The 22,827-nt window shown below is 35.8% G+C and overlaps 2 protein-coding genes across 2 annotated transcripts; both read left to right on the top strand.

Moving 5' to 3' along the window:
• Positions 1 to 418: 418 nt before the first annotated feature.
• Positions 419 to 5,458, top strand: Dpm1 (Dolichyl-phosphate mannosyltransferase subunit 1). The gene is made up of 6 exons (XM_019047076.2): positions 419 to 629; positions 1,299 to 1,398; positions 1,995 to 2,105; positions 3,098 to 3,288; positions 4,050 to 4,164; positions 5,193 to 5,458. Exons 1-6 carry the CDS (start codon positions 532 to 534, stop codon positions 5,295 to 5,297), a joined length of 720 nt encoding a protein of 239 aa, XP_018902621.2. The 5' UTR covers positions 419 to 531; the 3' UTR covers positions 5,298 to 5,458.
• Positions 5,459 to 8,210: 2,752 nt separating this feature from the next.
• LOC109035706 (XK-related protein 6) lies at positions 8,211 to 22,429 on the top strand. Its single transcript, XM_019049421.2, has 5 exons — positions 8,211 to 9,268; positions 11,037 to 11,144; positions 11,505 to 11,719; positions 13,567 to 13,722; positions 14,478 to 22,429. The coding sequence occupies exons 1-5, from the start codon at positions 8,949 to 8,951 to the stop codon at positions 15,062 to 15,064; spliced, it is 1,386 nt and encodes a 461-aa protein (XP_018904966.1). The 5' UTR covers positions 8,211 to 8,948; the 3' UTR covers positions 15,065 to 22,429.
• Positions 22,430 to 22,827: the final 398 nt, after the last annotated feature.

Below are 22,827 nucleotides of genomic sequence, written 5' to 3'. Positions count from 1 at the left end.
AATTTCATTAGTTCATCCGATTTGATGGATTAAATATTAAGTATGGACTCCCAGGACCATCCTCGGAAAATTTCGAGAAAATCCAAGGGGAAAATTTCATGCAATATTGCCGAATTGCTGCATCATCCATAATCGCGAGTCGCGTAAATTCGGAGCGAGCTCTGTCGTTTCATCAATTTCATTAGTTCATCCGATTTGATGGATTAAATATTAAGTATAGACTCCCAGGACCATCCTCGGAAAATTTCGAGAAAATCCAAAGGGCAAATCTCTATCAATGTTGTCGAATTGCTGCATCGTCCATAATTCATCGTGAGTCGCGTAAATTCAGGGGTGCTGTTTTATGATGGTTCCGGATCTGTTCCGGATCTTTTAGAATACTATTTGTTCCGAAAACATCGGACATATGCGATTATTTCTGTGACGATAATTCGAATAATTCCTCTGTGCCACGAATTTGAAAGATAAGAACTCGTGTGATAAGAATTTAGGTAGAATTATTACTAGTTTTGGAACTCTTAATGACTGAAAATGTCGCAAGACAAATATTCTATCCTTTTACCTACTTACAATGAGTGTGAAAATTTACCCATCATCATTTGGCTCATTGTCCAAACTATGGAAAAAAGGTGAGAATTGGTTCTTATCACAACTTGGTATTTTTATTGTAAGCCAAGCTAAAGCAACTTAATGCAATAATAATTCATTCCTTATTTTTTCAATAGAATTCTTATGCGTATTGAGTGATCCTGCAACCTCCCATCACTCAGGATGTAGAAAGTATTTTGTGTTGGGTGTGCAGTTACGCTAAGCTCAGCAATATCTACAGATACTTACAAGTGTTTTGATTGACAGTCGAATAGGAAAATAAGGGACCTCTTAAACTTGGGACGTCATTTTGATGATCTATTTATGAGCAGTCTGCATTATATCAATGGTTTAGCATGGGTAAGTACATCAACAATATCAAAAACACTCGAAGAAACTGGTGTTGCGCACCTTGAATGTGTATTCACCCTTTCCATACTAACATAGCCTAGGAAGATTCTCAATCTCTTTATTATTGAGGAATTTTTACACAGTCTTACCAGGTATTTATGATCCTGTAACAAAGTCAGTTAAATAAGTGCCAAACAAAACTTGTCATTCCCCTGCAGCAAGAAGGGATGTATTTTAAGTGATATCTACCTATCTTGAAACTGAATTGACGTATTTACCCAGCAAGCCCGGCAAAATTTTATCACAATTACCAAGTAACTATTTGTTTCCTGACCAAATTTTTCCTTTGAATGTTTCAGTGGCTTTGACTATGAAGTTATTGTTATTGATGATGGAAGTCCAGATGGCACTCAAGATGCAGCTAAACAATTGCAAAAAATTTATGGTGCAGATAAAATAGTAAGTCCCTCTAGTGCTGAAGCATCACTAAATTACTTGAATAAGTATTCTCTTGCACTTAAATTGTCAGTATTGGGGTTTAATTTCGCCAGTTCTACACTCTGGCATCCTTAGCGCAACTGGAGTCGCGCTGAGAAGTTCGGAGGATGCTGGAGCAGAGGGGCTGGCAAAACACATCCACAATATTCACAATTTATGCCCAAGTGGATACTTATTTTTGTGGTTTTTGAAATTTTTCTTGTACCTACGGTTCTCCGAAATTATCTAATTGAATTTCTTAGTTCCTCGATGAAATGCTATCAGTAGTTGTTCATTACTTACCATAGTAGAAGAATTTTTTATCAATAAATCTTACAACTATCTTTTCCGCCCGAAAGTATTAAAACCTTCTTCCAGAGAGATGCACAAAAATTGTAATCTCATCTGGACGGATGTCCTTATCCCTTTGATCAAATGTGGAAATCGGAATCAAGGATCTTAACTATTGCTCAGATAGATCTTCCCTTGTTTTCTCTTCAGTTCTGAACGTGTGAGGGAAATTTTTTTTTCTTGTTTTTTGAACCAATTTAGCATTTCCTCTCTTCGTTTTTTTCCAGGTCTTAAAACCCAGAGAGAAGAAATTAGGTTTAGGTACTGCTTACATTCATGGCATGAAACACGCATCTGGAAATTTTATTATTATCATGGATGCTGATTTATCACATCATGTAAGTATTATTTTGAAGATTCTATGCCCCACTTAAAACCCACAAGAATGCTTGGTCGCGGTTACATGAATTCAGCCGTAGCACATAATTGACTGTCTCACAACATGAACAATTCTCTAGCTAGTCTAACTATCTAGAAAACTAGATTATAACTGGACGTATTTCTATCAAGGAGAACTATGTGCAGGAAGAAAGATGGGATGTTCTCGTTAGTGCTCGGGCCATAAGAAAGAATGGGAAAGTATAAAGCGCCAGTGATGAAGCTGCCGCGCCGTCGTAACTAACTCATGAGCCGTGTCCACAACGCTCTAGATACATGCCCACGGCTCATGGGTGCTGCTTTTAGTTGGCTCACAGTTCCGATTGCTGAATTGGAGAAGTGGGATTTCACGTTCTGTCAAACGGAATTATGTGCATAGTGCATGAGCCGTGGGCATGTATTTAGAGCATTGTGGACGCGGCTCATAAGTTAGTCGACGGCGCGGTGGCTTCATCACTGGCGCTTTATATTTTCCCATTCATTCTTATGGCCGGAGCTCTAACGAGCACACCCTATCTTTCCCCCTACACATAGTTCTCTTTGATAGAAGTACGTCCAACTGTGAAGTTCAACACAAAAAGAGAAGAATGCTGGAGCCTTTACAGAGGTTGCTGCTCCATAGCTCTCATACTCATCTGGTGCTGTACATATTTTGAGGAGCTGAAGAACAGCCCTTGGTCTGTACCGAAAAGTTTTTTCTTTAATTTGTATTTTTTCCTCATCAAATAGCAAATTCTTATAAATATGTGGTAAAACCAATGATTAAAACTTAAAACTAAATACTTTAAAGTAAATGTGGCATTAAGTCTTTTCTTAAAAGAAACACAGTCATAAACTGCCAAACTTGATCAAGCTCAAACATGCGAATGGAGTCATTCATGTTTGACTCTAATTGCTGTGTTGTTACAATAATGTGTTTCTCATTTTTTTCTTTCTCTTTTTGCTTTTTCAGCCAAAATTCATCCCTAAATTCATTGAAAAACAAAAATCAGAAGATTTTGATGTTGTTTCGGGCACTAGATACATGGGTGATGGTGGTGTTTACGGTTGGGACTTCAAAAGAAAGTTAGTGAGTCGTGGTGCCAATTTCCTGTCACAGTTACTTTTAAGACCAGGTGCCTCTGATCTAACTGGAAGTTTCAGGTAACAAGCAATTTTTGTGGAAATTTTTTTTCTGGGTACCTAACTATAATTTGTTGGCATATAAAATCTCTACTTCCAATCTTTTGTATATTTGTGAGTGACCACCCATAAGCAAAGAAACCTAATTGCCAAATTTCCTCAAATGTCATCATTGGTATCCATCACAGAGAATTTATTTACAAATGTTTTGGCACAAAAAATGTATTAAAATGTTTAATCAAACCTTGTTAAGGACATTTTGAAAATTTTGCAATTCCGAAAGTCAGTAGTTTTGGAGAAAAAGCAAATGAAAATTCTGATGCATCATGTTAAGGACTCCCTGTTGTTGGATCAAAATGTACTTAACCATAAGTCCTCTGTTTGCTTGGAACTAAATTGGTTTTTTCCCCAATTGGAATCTTTGGACCAGAGAATGTTTTCCATGAGAAACTCATAAACGAATTCTTTTACTTTATCCAACAAAAATTTCTCTTCAGTGAAATTATTAATACCTATTAATACTAAACACTTAAAAGCGAATGTGGTTTTTAGTCTTTTCTTTAAAGTAACACAATCATAAACTGCAAAACTTGATCAACTATAAACATACAAATGGAGTCATTCATGTTTGACTCAAATTGCTGTTTTGTTACATTCATTTGTTTCTCATTTTTTTGCTTTTTCAGTCAAAATTCATCCCCATCTTTTGAACATCATGCCATTTTTGTGAAATAACTTGAGGTTTGGACCCTGACTTGATAGTTCTTATTTCTCTTTTTCAGATTGTATAAAAAGCCAGTTCTAGAAAAATTGGTATCTGCTTGTGTCTCTAAAGGTTATGTCTTCCAGATGGAAATGATAGTCCGAGCCCGACAGTTAGGATTCAGTGTTGGTGAGGTAAGTGGAGACAAAATTGGTTTTTCCTTTGTTCACTTAATTATTTCCTCAACAAAAAACCAACCAAAAGTTTCTATTGAAATTTTCCGTGAATTTTTTTAATCACTAAAAAATTGTACAGAATGGAGATGTTGCATGTGTGAGGAATTTACAATTTAACTATTTATTCTTATGTAAAAGTTTGTGAGAAACACGATGGTGCCACTGCTTTTCCCTGAAATCAACTCCCAAGCTCAAAAAAAGCTCTCAAGTTGAGGCCAAAATTAAGGAGATATCCTTTGCTGTCCTGAGTGTCCACCTGTACATCCAGACAAACTCTCCATGCAAAGATAGGGAGCAAATACTTTGACAGCGCTGCCACTTTATTTGGGGACTCCAAAACTGAAAACACGGCAACCCTGCTAATGTACTTGCTCCCTATCTTTGCATGGAGAGTTTGTCTGGATGTACAGGTGGACTCTCAGGACAGCTAGGGATATCCTCTTAATTTTGGCCTCAACTTGAGAGCTTTTTTGAGCTTGGGAGTTGATTTCAGGGAAAAGCAGTGGCACCATCGTTTTTCTCGCAAACTTTTATATAAGAATTATTAGTCAAATCGCAAATTCCTCACACATGCAACATCTCCATTGCTAGGAAACATTTAGATCAGTTTTTCTCAAGGAAAATCAGAAATGTTGAAACCTTGCAATTAAAATTTGCATTATTTGCATTTAGCCATTGATATACATATAATTTTGTAAGTAAAAAGTCAGACCTAAGTAATGCAATCAATATAATATCAAAAGTTTTGGAGGGAAAAGTATTTATCAATTTTTTACATTGATTCAAGTATGAATCTGAATTGCCACTTAACCTGCAGTGTCAGAAGAAAATTCACTAAATTAACTGTGGCGGTCATCTTTTATCGATGAATGATTAAAAAAATAATTGATCAACTACACCTTAGTTATTTCAAACTTAAAATGAAGATTTTCATTTTATCCCTGTGAGTTGCTCAGTTTTCATTCATCATTGTATATTTGTTTCAGGTACCCATAACATTTGTGGATAGAGTTTATGGCGAGTCTAAGCTGGGAGGCTCTGAAATATTCCAGTTTGTGAAAGCTTTATTATATCTTTTTGCAACTACATAATGAATGAGCTGTCGAATGGTTAAAACATTCCTCTGCATTTATTTACTTTTGTGTGTGTCTTCTTCTCTGTTTGTTGTAAGACTTTCATTGGGGGAACATCGTTTTGTTATATTAAGGAACACTGTACATTTCTGTAAAATACACCCATATTTTTTTTAAAATCTTGTCCTCAACTCTTAATTTTGACATTTCATCCAGTAATAAATTTTAAGTTCCGGTTAGCTCCCGTAACGAATGCCAATCTGAAAGGAAATATCCCATAAATAACAGAAAAAATTTCACCATGTAAGTAGACTATACTTTTGTTTTCGTTTTCAAATTGATAGATCTTCTTTTTTGGAATTGAATCTTTCCAAGAGAAAAAAATTCAACATCCCAGTGCTATATCTTTATAGCATTGGGATGTTGAATTTATTTTTCTCTTTTTCCGACTGTAGAATCCATCAACAATATTCTTCCCCTGCCAGATGCCTCCGATTGGCAGAGGCTGGGGCCTTCAGTCGCCTTCCCCTAAAATATGCGAGCAGTACTTAGTTGCCGTAACTTGGTTTTCTTCCCGCCTCTGAAACAAACAAAAAAACAATATTCTCACCTCTAGGCACTAGTGAAGGTAATAAGTGTTATAAAATCATTGAAGAATTATGTACCCCCTTGTTTGCCGCGTGGTATCATTAGTAGTATATTTTTCTTTTTTCTATGGTTTATTTGATGATCTGCATCAAATACCTAAAACTGTTGAATGCCATTGTCCACTCAAGTGCCACTATCGTTGCTCACATTTTCTTCTGCCTTATTTCTAATAAAGTCTACCCGATGATAGTTTCTAAAATATTGTTTGGTAGTCTTTATCTGTATCATTTACGCTTTTCTGTATCGTAATTGATATTTTAATTTTGATATCAGTGATATCTGCATTTGGTGAAACTTTTACTAGGCATCCTTATTATAAGAAATAAATTTTACCAATAAGGCATATTTACAGGATTAGACATTTCCCCCAACTTTCTTTATTACTTATGGATTGCATTATGATTAAGTGATGTGAATAAATTAAGTAGAGAATTTAAAATAGGTACAAGAAAAAAAAAAGTATTACTTAGGTGTTGAACAGGACTTGAGTGTGGTGTGGCCAACTCTTAAAATTCTTTTTAAACTTTGTTCAAGAGAATAAAATTTGATGATTAGATGTCAAAATTTACGGGATGAGTCAAGTACGTTAGGTGCTTAAATTATTTTGCCCATCACATTGACTTTTCAAAAACTTGATCAAATCTTATAAATCCGTTAAATTGAATTTCCCGGGCAAAGGATTCAACAGAACAAATGAACCAATCACGATGGAGTTTTTTTTATCATGAGAAACATTTGATAACACTTGACTGAAGCAGACTGAAGTGAGCTACAGAGTTACCTACAAAGTTGGTGTCCAATGTTCTCGGAACAGGTAGTATTCTGAAAAATCCGGAACCTTCATAAACCAGCGGAATTTGTTCCGGGATCAATGTTTACCGTTAATTAATTAAATTAATTATTTAATCCATTTTGGAAACAAATCATCCCTTTTTTAAGGAGAAAAAGAAAATCAAATCGTCCGTTTTGACGGATTATATTTATTGAGGATGGATATCGAAGACCATCCTCCGAAAATTTCGAGAAAATCCAAAGGGGAAATTTCATGCAATGTTGTTGAATTGCTTCATCATCCATAATTCGCGAGTCGCGTAAATTCAGGGCAGGCTCTCAGGTTTTCAAGTTTTCATTCGTGCATCCCTTTTGACGCATAAGATATTGAGTACGCACACCCAGAATCATCCTTGGAAAATTTCGAGAATATTCATATTGCTCAAGATTTTCCCCTTGGATTTTCTCTTAATTCGAGGATAGTCCTGGGAGTGTATACTCAATATAAGATGAATCAAATCAGATGAACAAATGAAAGTGACGAAACGCTTAAGCCTGTTCCGAATTTCCGCGACTCGACTCGAATGGATGATGGGGAATTTCATCAACATTGCTCCAGCCTTCCACCTTGGATTTTTTCTAAATTTTTCGAGGATGGTCCTGGGAGTGTATACTCAATATAAGATGAATCGAATCGCGGATGAACAATAAAATTGTGGAAACGTTAGGGCCTGGTCGGAATATCCGCGACTCGACTTGTATGGGTGATGGAGAATGCCATCAACATTGCTCCAGCCGTCCACCTTGGATTTTCTCTAAATTTTTCGAGGATGGTCTTGGGAGCGAACACTCAATATAAGATGAATCAAAGCGGATGAACAAATAAAATCGTGGAAACGTTAGGGCCTGGTCGGAATATCCGCGACTCGACTTGTATGGGTGATGGGGAATTTTATCAACATATTGCTCCAGCCTTCCACCTTGGATTTTCTCTAAATTTTTCGAGGATAGTCCTGGGAGTGTATACTCAATATAAGATGAATCTATGCGGATGAACAAATAAAATCGTGGAAACGTTAGGGCCATAAATCTACCATCCTTAGCCCTCCCACCTATCCTCCTTCGTCCTCTCCGCATCCCGTATTCATTATCTATCTCTTCCCCAGCCATAATCTGACTTGACGCGATCTCTGCTCGCCCTTTCCTACCCACCATTTTGCTCAAAAAAGGTAATTTCAGTGATTCGTAATAATAGAGGAATCGAAATGGGTAAATTAATGGTAAAAAGTGACCCCGGAACGAATTGCGCTGTTTTATGATGGTTCCGGATCTTTTAGAATACTATCTGTTCCGAAAACATTGGACATCAACTAACTATGTAGCTCATGCTCATTTTAGTGGAGTCCCGAGTGTTGAGTTTTGACCAAAGACATAAAGACGGAGCACTAAAAAAGCAAAAAATGAAGCTTCTAGAGCTTCTTTTCAATCACCTCTACTATTGGCTAGAGGATTGGCGGCAAAATCGGGACAAGTTTGAATTCAAATGTAGGGCGGGAACTAATAAATAAAATTGCGGAAACAAAGTATTTTAGGTTGATTTTTGCCCAAATTCAGGTACACACTCATATTTTTTTAACTTTAGGTTAGTTTCAGTCCGTCGTCGACCGATTAATTTCATTTGGGAGTAACGTTGATCTAGAACTGTAACGGCCTGTTTGAACCTGCAGAACCACCATGAGCAGAAGAAAAACTAACTTTATCTGAGATTACTGCCTGTTACCGAGCAAAAGTAGGTGTATTATATTAGGACGCAGACCGAACTTTCCTAGTATATTCGTTTTAGGAATTTAAAATACGTTTCAAAGAAGAAATGTGCAAAAATCAAGAGGACAAGTTCAAATCAAATTTCCGTTTGCCGCCATGGATTCCCGCGCTCATTTACACACTCACACAAGCGCGCAGCGCCGAACCTAGCTTCACTTTTTCCCCGTGCTTTTAGATACGAGCGCTCCGTCTTCATGTCTTTGGTTTTGACATAGTTTTGATAACAAAATTCTAGGTTATTATGTAGCAAACCAATTTTTTCCTCTTACTTTTACTTTTTTCTTACTTTTGTGTACAATAATGATTCAATGTAGGGGTAGAAATCTGCGGGAAAGTCCTAATTATGATAGAGATATTAGATTTCTAAGTGATACCAATTTTCTCAGTGTCTTATTTCCTTAGTACAATGTTACATACTCTCGTGTTATGGAACCAGAATTTCATAAAGTAGATTATGAAAATAGTAAGTTCCCTCGAGGTAAGGAACTTACTTTCCGGAGTAATTCCTATCCTGAGGGTTCAATCATCGTTAGCGATGAAACCGACAAGCTTCCATCCAACCTCCATGTGTCCTACTGGGACATCTTGGCGATACTCATTTCCATCTCTAGTCACATTATTGATGTCCTCCTAGACATGAATCTAGCCTACCGATACTATCTAAGTGGTAAAAATGTGTATGTCATACTTACTATCATCTTTATCTCATTTCCCGCGTTTGTCAACACTGCAGTCAGTATACGGATGTAAGTTCCAGCTATACTTACTTTTTTATTCTGAACGAAAATAGGGTCATAGCACATTGAGCGTAAATTCAGATCATGGAGCAACTACATCAGTCAAATAAGTATACATTCAAAGTAAAGATCAATCTATGATGTTCCATCAGCGTTACATAATCTAACGTAGTTAGACATTTCATTACCATACGGTAACCCTGTTCGATCTTAAAGACCTATTACATAATCTAGCAATAATGTCAATGTTTTCAGCTTGACTTCAAATTTTACTAATGCATGGAGGTGTGAACATGGTAGAACTGCAACTACCTGCTAAAATTGGAAATTCAGTGGTGTGCGGTCCGGATAAGCAAGGCAAGCACTGCTTGCCCAAACATTTCAAAAGAAAGAAGAAAATTACACCTATTAAATGTTTTACATTTTAGCGAATATAATTTATAAAATGTGCTCAGTAAGTAAATTGCATCAAAAACAGATAGAGAGGGAGACACAAATACGCATAAAGCGGCAGAGCGGATGGAGGTGGCGCAGACCGCAGCGCGCTGCGCGGCCTGAACATGGGCCAACTCATGCGCTGGAGAATCGCTTGCGATCAGCTGAGCGGAGCGCCACTGCTCGGCGGCGGAATCAAGGCAGGCGGGGAGAGCGGTACGTTCCGAGTCCGAGCCCTTCGCTGCATTATCGCAGCTCGCTTCTCTTGGCCATCTCTTGGCCCGTCACCGCAGCGCGCTGCTTCTGCCTCCGATGCGCTATCTTGTTCCCTCTTTCCGTCGCGGCTGTAATTGCTCTTCCGGAGCAAATTCCTCTATATTCTATAAAATTTCGCTCACTTGGATCTAATTGGTGATGAATTTGACAAATCTCAATCCTGTTTTTAACGTAGAAAGCCCTTTTTTTGGGGGGGGGGGGGAATTTAAGTGACTCAAAAAATTCTAAATGCTGTAGAATAAAGACTATAATACCTCAAATAAGTGGCAAAATTAGGAGATAAGAGTATGGAGCCATCCTCCAATGATCAATAACATTCGAAACAAGTTGAGTAAATGAAATCATAAATAAGAGAGAAAGAAATAAAACCACAGTTTTTCAAGACGTTCCATCAGTTTTCATCCGAAAAATGGAGCAAATAGAGTAAAATTTTAAGAATTTTCTAGGGAGGCTACGTTAAACCCCCCCCCCCCCCCCCCCCCCAGGATGGCGAACGCTAGAGCTTGCCCTGTCACTGAACCCACCGCACGCCACTGTGGAAATTGACCTTTTCTGGCCTTTGAAGCACTTGGATAATTGAAATTAGTGGAGTTGAAAGCCGCATCACCAAAACTTGCACTGTACCTAGTATAGTTATAGTAAATTCATATACTTGAAAGCGCATTGAAGGCAAACTATTTTATCTTTACCATTCAAAAGCTGTGATAAGTTGAAATGGAAAGAAATTTCTACTGCGGAATGGATACTTCTGATATTAATACGCTAAAATCCCCAGAAAACATTCACCCACGTGCAAGGAAGCATGTTACTTACCTCCCATTAGTATATTGTTCTTTCGAAGCAACAAGGATCTAGAATATGCAAGGCTCCTGAATTCTGATTTTCTCAGTAGTTCAGGTATTCCCTCCTTCTAACTGTTCCTAGTCATTGGAGTTAATAAAAATTCTAAATTTGTTTTTTACTCATTTTCATTGAAGTTTTCATATATATTTAGGTATAGCTTGCAGGACCTGTGTAAGTACTTATTGCATGTTCAAATATCTTTTTTTTCTCTTTATTTTTAAAGGTATATGCTTGATGAATTTGAGACATCTGCTACCATGCGAAGATTGATCAGAACCTACAAGATCTCATGGATATTTATTTTAGCATTTCAACTCGCGCCAGTCATAAGGTAAAATAGTTTCTCCATTTCCTCTGAACTTTTTTTTTTTTTTTTTTTTTTTTTTTATAACACAAACGCTTAAATACTATTTTTAACTCCGTTTTTACATATTTAAATGCCTTATTTTTAGATTTTTAATCAACTTAGCAAGTAGAAAGAATTGAGGACTATCTAATTTTGTAAAATCTGAAATCATGATGATATTAGCTGTAACGCAAAATTTGTTATACTGCTGTAGCCTCATCAACACATTCTAATGTAGAGTTTTCCCTTGATTAATCACCAAATGGAAGGAATCAACTGTGGATTCTGTCTTTTTTTCAATGCTGTCAACACAGTGTACCATCTTTTTTCTCATCCTTTCTGCAGGTATATTGATTCGCTGAGTTACGCTCTGAAGTCCCGCAAAGCAGAGAAAAGGAAAGATTTTGCAAGTCAGCGGAAGTACTACGAGTTGATGCTGAAAGAGGACTCTGATGTAGCTCTCCTGCGAGTATTGGAGTGTTTTTTAGAGGCAGCACCACAACAAATTCTTCAGGTTGCCATCGTTTTAGTTGAGAAGAAAAAAGGCTCTACTTTTCAGAGTGAGTTATCCTTATAATACTTGTTGAATTTTAGCATCCAAATAAAAGGGTTAATTAAAAAAGAATTGTTTCTCTATTGTAGTTTTTTGATCAATTGAAGATGAAGATTGATCATTGGTCTCATCACACAGAAAAAAAGACTTTGTCTATTATTTTAAGCTTCATAGTTAACAAGTATTTGTTTCCTGAGAGAGGAAAAATGCACCATCTGTGTGAGAGATGATCGCAAAGAAGATGGTCAAGAAGTGAGGAGTAGGAGTGAGGAGTACAGTGCAGAAAGTGTGATGCAGTAGGATGCCATGAAATAAGCTGGAGACAGAAAATGTATACGCTAATCAAGGACCAGGTCGACCACACTGTTGCCACTTAGTGTCCATAATGGTCATAATCCTGAGCCCATGAGGTGCGCTGTTTGCTGTCCCAGATAGTGACCCGGCAATTGCTGAAATTGAAATTAAAATGATGTCCCTTTTATTATTAGAGTATGTTCTCACAGTTGTTTTGTTTGAGTCTCCTTTTTCTTATTTCCAACTATGTTCTTTACCATCCGCTTTCTTTTAGATATTCTCATAATTAAGGATACATATACATCAGTTTGAAATCATCGCTCGACTTCAAAAAAGGAAGGAAAAACTGAGGAACTTGCTAGACGTCATATGTCTCTTCACTCCTTTTATTTTCTTTTTTCTGTATATAGATGCCATTAGTGCCACGTCACAGAAAAGCAATATATATGTATATATATATATCGATTTTTTCGCATTGGTAGCATTGAAAGAGGTTATACCAATGTAATTGTTTGGATCCGATTCGATATAATGGAGAATCCCTATGATGACATCGCCACTAATAGCGTCTATTGGAAGCATATCAACAATCTACAATCATCAATATAATGAGCAAATGTTAAGCACAGAATGATGAGGAGGAAGGGATAAGAGACCAAAACCAATCAATCGCAGAAATGCATAGAAAATAAAATATTTACAGGTCCATTCCTCCCATGAAACATGAACATAGTTTCTAACAGTCAGCCATTGTAAGTGCCTGCATAAAATATTTTCCCTGTGTCAAACAACCGATGGGAGGAAGGAACCTGTAAATATTTTATTTTCTATGCATTTCTGTGATTGATTGGTTTTGGTCCCTTATCCCTTCTTCCTGATCATTCTGTGCTTAATAATTGCTCATTATTTTGATGATTGTAGATCAATGATATGTAATTTTATTGAGTCAGTAAACAAATTTTTCCCATGCATCAGAAAAAGATGAAGACAAACTATTGATTGAAGATAAATCAAACAAAATTTAATCAGTCAAAATTTAAAAAATCAGACATTCAAGAAATCTGAAGTAAAAAATAAAGTAATCTATATCAAAACAGGAATTGATAATCCAGAAAAACCACTTAAGAGACTAATGTGAAACCGCCGTAAATAAATCAAGTTAATAATGCCGAACGGAAGTCTCAAAGCAAGTGACTGGGGATGTAAGGGGGAACCTCCTTCATAATTGTTAGGGCGTATCTTGAACAGCTAGTGTTCTATCAAAATGAATGGCATGCCTCAAAAGATTAAAAGTGAAAGAAGAAATGAATCTCTTGCAGCAACTGTTCCCGGTCCAGTTTTTGCAGCATTACTCTGCAACTACACTCCTCTAGTCCTTGCGGCCAGTCATTCATTTTAATCGGGCAACTACCGCCCTAGTACCAAATATCCTATTAACGTGCCTAATATCGTAATAAGTGCATTTTCCAAAGGAAATACACTATTGCATTCTCCCATGATGTTGAACTCATACCTGAGACCTTGTTTTTTCTAATTAAATTAAATATTTTTCTTTTTCAGTTATGCATCAAGCTGGATCCATTATCTCCTCTTTACTTTCGATGGCATGGTCCATGGCCTCCTATCACCGTTCGGTTAGATTTGCTCAGGAAAATAAACAGAACATGAGTTGGCCAGCCACAGCTATCCAATTCATGTGGCATTTCATGATCACAGGTATTAGGACACTTCGAGAAAGGGTCTCTTGATTTTATCTCTCTTCTCTTCTCCTCTCTTCTCCTCTCTTCTCTTTTTTTAAATTAGTTTTTTATTTGAATTTTCTTTTACCATGGCCACATCAACTTTTTCCAACTGCTCTGTTTTGGTTGGTAATTCGTAGAAGGAAGTAGAATATTGAAAGCCAGTTATATCTTTCATTATTCAACTCATTAGATGCTGAGCCAGAGAGAGGCAACTCTCCTCCCTTCTATAGATATGGTTCATCTAATGATTTTATTCAAAAAAAAAAAACGCACAAGAATCAGAATTTAAATATCAGATTGGGAGCCAGATGAACTTGCATTTTTTATTCAGCAGTCTATTTGGTCTTTCAGTGAAAATGTACTGTGTCAAGATATGGCAACAGGTTGACTTGAAATCATGAAACTTGAGTTATTAGGTAAATTTTTCAACATGAAAAGATCAGTAAACAACTGTACCAAAATCTATGAATTTACTTTTTTAGTTTTGTGATGGAAATCCAAATCATTGAATCCATTTGTATCTTTCCAGATTGTTTCTTTTTTCTTTTTATAGGAATGTGGATAGTTCTTAGAAGTCTAAGAGTTTTGTGCGTCTGACCTATCTAGGTTTTACATTCAATATTGATTTTAAATTTTTAAATGTACTTAGGCACCTGGATAGAGAAGAAATTTAATAAACAGACATGCATTTCTTCACTTGCTTAGATTGTTGTTTATTTTTACTTCTAGTGGCGAGAATTTTATCAATAGGTGCTGTTGCCTCAGCATTTCCGATTTGGACATTTTCTGCCTCAGCCCTTCATTGGATATTAATGTGCCTATGGCTGGCAATCCTTGAACGTACGCGACTCTGCCTCTCCAAAAATCCGCAAAAGCAAGTTAACGAGCGAACATCGGAGCTTCTCTTCTGTGCAATTCTTGGGCTTGTGTACATCTTCACATATTTGACCCCTGGTGAAGGCAAAACACGAAACAGGTACTTAATTTATTACCCATTATGCTTCTTAGAAAATACTGCAGGCATCATTCTTTGGTCGCTCACTGCAGACAGTAATATCAGGCACTCATGGTACTATGTTCCACTGATCATCAGCTCCATAGTTCCGTTTTTAATAGGCATCGTCTTCATGGTGATCTATTATAAGTATTTCCATCCGCAAACAGCTCAAAAAATCCACCTGCCATTCTGTTGTACATTCCAGCCCAATGTGGCCTCACCGCTGTCTCCACAAGGTCTAGACCCAAATTATAGGTTTAACTATATCAGTGATATCAATGCTAAACTAAACTCAGCTCAAATGCCTGAATCGCTTTAATTTCAACTCACTTTACTCAGATAATGATTTAATTTAGGTTCCTTTTTGAAAGTTAACAACTCATGGCTTCTATTTTAATTAGTGCTTATCACTTATTAATGTTAGAGCTGAAACAATTGTTTAGTTGTAGGAAAGTGTACACAACAATCAAGATTATTTTTATTCTTATTTCTCATGATTTTTTTGTCTGTTATCATCCCATTAGCAAAACAAGGATGATTTTCGCCTCCCATCAAATTTTAAAATCAAATTTAAGTTTTTTGTAAACTTTTTTCGACCAATTTGGAGTTTACAAGCTTATTCCCCCTTTTAATACAATCTGGTCTCTCGGCCCTCTTTAAATCTCTTATCAGTCGATGGCAGGTAGTGGTGAAGCAGCTAAACAATTACACTGTTTTAAAGAATTCTGGAAAGAAATATTGACGTAAAAATAGCCCTGAGTGCACGCCATGCAGAAACGTGTTTTGAGTCATGTCTTTCCTAAAATGATATTCTCAATCATTAAAGGAAAGAGATCATGTGATTAATATTATCATATTAAAATTTATTTTTCATCCAACATCCAATTAAACGGCTGATCTTTCTCATCTGTTTCGCCAAAAAAAAACTGGTTTGACGAAGCAAATGTTGAGAGAGTTATATTTCTGAGAAAAACTAAAGTCGTGTCATGCTTACTGCTTTTGAACACATAAGTGACAATATCCTCCAAAATCAAAGGCATAAAGGGGGCACACAAACAAAATCTCACTGAAAAATTCCAAAGGAATAAGTTTTATTAAAACATGAATCAATTTTTTCCAAAGATTTTCGTCCCCCTGTTTTTTACTTCTTTTAATTTTTGTTCCATCCTGTATCACATCAAATGTTAGCAAGAAAAACTAATTTTAGTCATGAGTAGCTCAGATATTGCAAAAGTAAGAACGGACTATAATTTTAAGAGCTCATATTTTTGGTGTTCGATCGCTAGAAATAGTCTTCGGCTCCCGACTTATCATACAATCATTCACTTTGTTTTTATAATTTGGTTTCTCTATTTCTGGCTGTTCCTACTTAATGAAATTTTCATCAAACTGGTGGCTCATAAAACCTGTGTCGGTCAATTTCTTTACACTTCAATCAACGAGACAGTGAAATTTTTAGAAACTGTAAATTTACCCTGTAACTGCAAATTTAAAACCCTCGTTCTTCATGAAGGAAATGATGACGAAATGGTTTAGTTATTACTTTTTATGCTTAATATGATAAGTGTTTAAAGTAAAAATGAAAAAAACAAAAAAAGACAAGGGGCTAAATCTAATTATTACTGAGATTGTCTTTAACTTAAAAGGAAAAAGTAGCTCTCTGTAAAGTATGATTTTTTTTTTTTTTTTTTTACTTTCCTTCCAATTAAGTAATTTCCCAAACTTAATAATGTAGATGAAGTATTTACCTTGACTTTGATTTGAAGAAAGAGTCCCCCAATTTATCCAAAAACACTTTGATGTAAATTTGGTAAAGTCTGAGCAGCCAATTGTTTAACACTATAGTGCCTTGTGGATGATCTTCAGGTTTTGAATGCAGCTGTCTTTTTTCTTCATTGTGTATTATTTTATATTTTCTTTTTCTTTTTTTGTTTGTTTTGATCTCGTATTCATAAAAACTAACTGTCAAAGGGCAAGAAGACAAATACAATTTATGCTTTATCATAGTTCAACTAATTTTAAAACAAAGTGTCTGCTGGCCAAAAGTGCTGAAAAATGAAATGGTATTCAAGACTGTCTTGAAGCCAAGAGCCCTGAGCAGTAAATTTTGAGTTCGAGTAATTCTCTCATGTAGAGCACGCCTAACTAAATTGTTCTGATATTACATAATTAACAAATAGGGGAAAATTGAGCTTATCCTCACAAATACTAGATATTCATATTAATTGAGTCGTGACTATATACAACACACTCTGAGGATCTCAGTAAGGTCCTCTCTAATTCCCACAAGCTCAAAGTTTCAAACTCAGAAAAAATTGCTCCTAAGGGGGCGATGAGTCAGTTCTTGTACCTGATACTTAAATGATTGAATAGGTAGAGTCCAGCTCTTGGTCTCTACTCGGAGGGTTAATTGGACGAATTTCTGTCGAACGGAACTAAAGACGAGTGGCTAAGATAGGCTGTGCTCTAGAAAGCTGCATAAGAAACAATGTTAAAGTGGGCGTGATTCCCTTTGGAGAAAGGGAAAATTGGAATCTTACTTTCTTTTTAACGGAACTATGTGCCAACTGAATGCGGCACTCATGAACCATGGGCATGTGGAGAGAGTCTTGTGGATAGGGCTCATGAGTTAAAGGCTCAAATCCGCGGACGGTTGTCGCCGCTGACGTCACTGGCGCTTTATAATTCCCATCCACTCCTATGGCCCTCGACCAACAAGAACACCCCTTCTTTCCCACCTGTCTCTGGTTCCCTTTGACAGAAATACGTCTGATTAACCTTTCTCTTACTAAAATCTGCGTTTCTGAAGTTTTCTTTTTTAAAATTAAATTGGGCCTAGGTAAGTTTGCCTCATTTCTGAAAAGTAATACAATTACGTTTTGTGGTTGTGGTTACATACCTTGTTTTTTAATAGATTATTCAGGAAATCAAAATCATTCTATTAGCAACTTTTGGCAAGCTAGACAAAGTAATTTTGCGGCGCATCATGTTTAAAATCTTTAAACCATAACACGATCAAAGATATGAAATTAGATTAAGTATTTTTGTCTTAGTGTAAGTTAATAACTTCTCTGAAAACGAATAACTCGTTGAAGTGTTTTTCTTTACAACACTCTCCAGTTTCTACATATTTTCCGGTGAACAAAAGTTCTTTCTCCCCTTGAAGAACTAAAAAAATATTTTAATGCAATACTCTTTGTTTTTTTTGTACCTTTTACAACAAGTGCTAATGACCATTCTCATTCAACAATAGTCAAATTTGTGTGAAGTTTATCAGATGTTGAAAAGCTCCTAATTGGTCGTTAGACAATGATCATTCAATTTACATGAAATCTTATTTTTCCTTGCAACATCAATAATTGCTAGCAGTTGACAGCAATATAATTTGTTGCATTCAAACAAAGGAACACCTTTCAGATAAGAGAAAATAGAATGAAAGCAGTAGTGATGTTGTTTTAAGATCAATTTTCGGTTATCATTCAAGTAACTTTCCATGCATTCAAGTGGTTTTAATAAACATTGAAATACGATTTGAATCATCCACAAAGATTAATACATCACAGATGAGCTTATCAGCAGATCTTCCTTATTTATCTCATTGCTAGGTTGTGAAATTTTACTATGTAATATTTTTATTTTTACAAGCACAAATGTATTAGTGTAGTAACAGTTAAGCAGTCTTATTGCTTGTAGAAGTTTTGTTTAATTTCCAGAAGAAAATCTAATATATGTTTTAAAATCTTTCAAGTAATGTTTTCTCTAAAACAGACTTTAACGTAAAGTCATTTTGAAATCCATGTTTTTAAAATATTGACTTTTAATTTTCTATGGGACCATAACAAATTCAATTCCCTGTCACCAAGCTAACTGAGCATGAACAATTTTATCCTCATGCATATACAAAGATGTTCTTAGTGTGAGCCACGTCCGTTCTCAATATTTAAAATGCATCTACCTCTTTAAGCTTTTTCACTTGTTTTCCTGAAGATTGTTGGCTGAAAAGATTATTATTCATGTCATATTGATTTTTGAATGAATGACTTGTGTGAGCCGTTAAAATTATTTTTTTTCTTGACAAGAACTTTTTCTATTGTACATGTCAAGGAACTTACCTACAAAATAACATACCATTGTCTCCGAACTTGACATGTTTTTAGAATAACTCAATGACAATGGGAATGAAATGAGACGGAAGACTCTCTCAAGTCCCTTTTCACTCTGGTTTTATAATATCACCACCACTATTGATAAGTATTACTCTGTCTCTTCAGAGATCTTAAGACATCTACTTAATAGGAGTAATCAAGAATGGTTTGAATTTAAGTTTATATAATTTAAAATTTACTATTTTTTTATAACTTTCATTGATACAAATGAACATGTCTGACCAAAATCAGCCTAACTACATGAGACGTTATATAATTTCTTCCAATGTTTTATTTTAAAAACAGAAAACTGAGTAGCTCTGGAACGGGATATTACATGATTATTCTAAGGTAAATTCAGAAAAAGTTCCAAGACGTTGCGCTGTTTATTTCTCTGTTAAAAAATAAAATGTAAGAATAAATTGGGTAACATGAAACGCAGGTAGGCTGATTCTGGTCTTAATCCAAATTTTGTATCATAACTCCAGCTTTGCAATAACTCAAGTAACTTATCGACAAAGATATTATAATAGTTAGATTTGCGGCTAGGGCTGGGTAACCTGGACCTGCTAGATGGTATATGCGCCTGGCGGATAGGTAGCGTGTTTTACGCAGAGGCGAATTCTCCTATGGGAGAGGGGGGTATGGGAGAGTTCGCCTCTGCGTAAAACACGCTGCCTATCCGCCAGGCGCATGTCCCCCCTAAAAGGTCCAGATACCCTGCCCTAGGTAAGCCCGTACCGCATATCTAACTGTTACAATATTGCTCATCGACAATTCTCACTATGTGCAGGTAATATCTGTCCATGATCTGATCTTTAAGCGATATGTTTCTTTTTCTTTACTTAAGTAGAATATGTGATTGGCTGTGATGCAAATCTACTTACTTTGTTCATATTGTATAGATTTTCCTTATCGGAAGCTAGTTGGTTGGGTTAGAAAATTTATCTCTTTTCTTTCTTTTATCCTTTCACTTGGTGTCATTGTTCCAGGCATACTGCTGATTTTTTTGCTCTTTTTTTTTTCAAGAACAGTTATTTTATTTGTTGATTCTACTTGACTTTTTAATGTTTCTTCTGTATTTACTTGCCACTATGCAAGAGGTATGAAAGGTTTTTAAATAAAGTTGGCAAGTTGATGGTAAAAAAAATTGAGTGAAATGCAGTCATTCGCAGTCATCCGCATGAATGGATGACTGCGGGTTGAAACCATAACAAAGCGTTTTTCAAGGAGAGGAATCCCAAATTAGATTCCTGAAGTTTCCTTTCAGGGTCCATTCAAGTAAGATAATGTGAAGCCGTCGTTCCACTTTTTGATCAGGGACATAAAAAAGTCATAAGCCTCTTAATTTCGAGGGCATACCCTTAAATAATATTGTAACAGAGAGGAGCATTGACCAAGACGCTGCACTCTCCCCCTTAAGAGTGATGTGCAATACTGCCGTGCCAAGGAATAACCCTGGATGAACCTTCGTCAGTTGCCAAATTTCCTTTGATTAAATATGAACATTCAGAAAACTCGTGAATATTTTCCGTTCAATTTTTCAGAGAATTGTCTTTGTAATTAGATCTAAATTGTCTGAAAATTCAAAGAGGAAATATTCGCAACTCTCCTCGAAAATTGACGTTTCATCAGAAGAAATTTGGAAACTCTCCAATGTTCATGCAGCGTTTTTCCTCAGCCCGGCAGAATACCTCAACGACGCCTGTAAACTATGTTATATGAAAGATGAATAAAAAGAAGACCCTCAATCTATATACTAAGTTTCCTCATCCCAGTTTTTTACAATGATGTGCGCACACACATGCTCTTTAAAATGGACTTTTTTCACAAATATGTAAATCTCATTTAATAAGAAAACAGCTAGTAAGAAACTTAACATTTTACAAACTAGACAATATTTTCCTATGCCAACATTTTTGATAGAACCTTTTACAGCCGGTTGGCAGGATTGCATGTAAAAATAATTGAAATTACCCATTTTAGTGTATGAATTCCACTAATGTATTTTTGTGTCTGTAATAAAGAGGATTAGATTTTGTTGTTATCAAATGTTCTGTCAGTTCGAAGATTGAAATGTATTTTGTGAAGGAGCTCAAAACTAGATTAGCCGGACAGCATTACCATATTTTTCTCATAAGTTAGGTTATCCATCAAAGTAATTTTGATGACCAAAGTGCAAAACCACCTATCTTCGATGGTGACATATCAGACTTTCGGTCGTGGTTGATTTTTTCTCTGGAAGACTAGTGAATGTAATTTCTTGGAAACTTTCTTTATTTCTCTGCTATATTAGCAAACAATTCTGTATGAATTTCAAGCTATGAAGTTGGCTCGTTTCTCCTCGAAAAAAAGAAGTATGAGCGAAAATTGTGAAACACTGCTACAGAGATACGCGGTTTTGCATTTCGGCTATAGATTTGTGATCATACGGGAGAAGAGAGACCTTACAGTCATTAAAAGTTCACAATTAAGTTGTTGATACCAGGCTAAAGTAGAGTGTTGTGCAAAAATTGTGGGAGAAAGTGGACCCAAAAATGTTGAATAAAATGGGAGTCATTGCTGTTTAGAGTTCAAAAGCGGTAGTTTCAAGAAGTAACTGTCCAAAGGCAAACTCTAATCTGCCATGTTCATGGCCAAATTTGTTGGATTGTAATGCAACTTTACGTCCTCTATCGACACAAATATTAACTGAAATGTTAGCATTTTTTTATTCTTTAGAATATTAGAGAGCTTTTTTGCTGGAATCTTAAAATGCAATCGGGAGCCATAAAAATTGCTTCACTAAAGATTTTTTCTCAGTGGATAGGTCTCCCTTAATTTTAGTCCCTTATTAATTTCCAATTGGATTCATTTTAATGAAGGAGAAACTCATTTCCTAGAAATGAAGCTTTCATTTACAGAATAAAGCCATCGTATAGCACCAGCTAACTTCGAAAAGAAATTTTTCAATGAAAATTTCATTTTCAGCCCTGTACAATTCATTGATTGTAACCTTAGCCCTACCCAATTATATTTAAAATTATCCAGAACTTAATTTTATCTTAATATTTGAATTGGTTTCTTTCCAGTTTGATCCAATCATGAATTCTAACATTAAAGAAAAATCTTAGTCAAAAGATAATTTTTGATTATATTTTGTTGCTTGCATTCCTCACATTTGTTTTTTTGTGAAGTGGAAGTTCAGTGTCTGATGTCATGTTTTTTGCTCTTTTCTCGTTGGCTCTTGAAAAATTTTTTTTTGTAAAGTGAGTAAATGGTTCGTGGATCAGACTAGACGTAGTTGAGCGTTTTCCTAGTGTGCAATCGTAATAGACTAATTTCTTCTATGGAATAGAGTTCAAACTACGTAATTCCGCTTTTCTACGGTTGAACCTTTAGTAAGTGTCAACGCATTAATCCCAAGATTTCTATGTTGTTGGTGCTTTAGCTCTTGATTTGCCTCTGAACTATTATAGGTATGAATTTTGTACACTTTCTTTTGTTCTCTGTCCATCTGATAACTTAAGGATCAATAAAAAGTTCCTCTCAAACATCAATATGATTATATTTTTTCTTTTAGATGATTGATCAAGTAATGAAGGCCTTTGAAAATTGAGTCATGGGATGAAAAAAACTAAACTTTCATCTCTAGGGGAACTTGCACATTGCTTATATACATGTAGTTCACGTCTGTATACAGGGTGCTCAGAAGTAAATGCGCCATGCTAATCGATTTTTGGGGTAAAAAAAGATCTCTGTAAGACTATGCAAGTTACTCTGGACATTTAATTAAGATGAAAGGTATTTAAATTATGTTTGCATTCACACAGATACACTCTCAACTCCGATATTTAATCAATGGAAAAGCTGATAAAAAATTTTGATTTGCAGAGAAACATGCAAATGTAATGAGGGGTTTTCTTTAAGTATTTCCTAAATATTATTTACTGGGGAT

This window comes from Bemisia tabaci, chromosome 3, assembly GCF_918797505.1.
Source record: "Bemisia tabaci chromosome 3, PGI_BMITA_v3".
Lineage (NCBI taxonomy): Eukaryota > Metazoa > Arthropoda > Insecta > Hemiptera > Aleyrodidae > Bemisia > Bemisia tabaci.
The sequence above is the reverse complement of the archived record's forward strand: the minus strand, read 5'-3'. Positions and strand labels throughout refer to the sequence as shown.

What these genes read in the sequence shown, in the direction of transcription:
- Dpm1 (XM_019047076.2), top strand. Translation starts at nt 532, where the DNA reads ATGTCGCAAGACAAATATTCTATCCTTTTACCTACTTACAATGAGTGT. An exon ending in TTTATGGTGCAGATAAAATA is followed by an intron (nt 1,399 to 1,994) that starts GTAAGTCCCTCT and finishes GTTTTTTTCCAG; the next exon opens with GTCTTAAAACCCAGAGAGAA. An exon ending in TAGGATTCAGTGTTGGTGAG is followed by an intron (nt 4,165 to 5,192) that starts GTAAGTGGAGAC and finishes TATTTGTTTCAG; the next exon opens with GTACCCATAACATTTGTGGA.
- LOC109035706 (XM_019049421.2), top strand. Translation starts at nt 8,949, where the DNA reads ATGGAACCAGAATTTCATAAAGTAGATTATGAAAATAGTAAGTTCCCT. An exon ending in CAACTCGCGCCAGTCATAAG is followed by an intron (nt 11,145 to 11,504) that starts GTAAAATAGTTT and finishes TCCTTTCTGCAG; the next exon opens with GTATATTGATTCGCTGAGTT. An exon ending in AAAAGGCTCTACTTTTCAGA is followed by an intron (nt 11,720 to 13,566) that starts GTGAGTTATCCT and finishes TTTCTTTTTCAG; the next exon opens with TTATGCATCAAGCTGGATCC.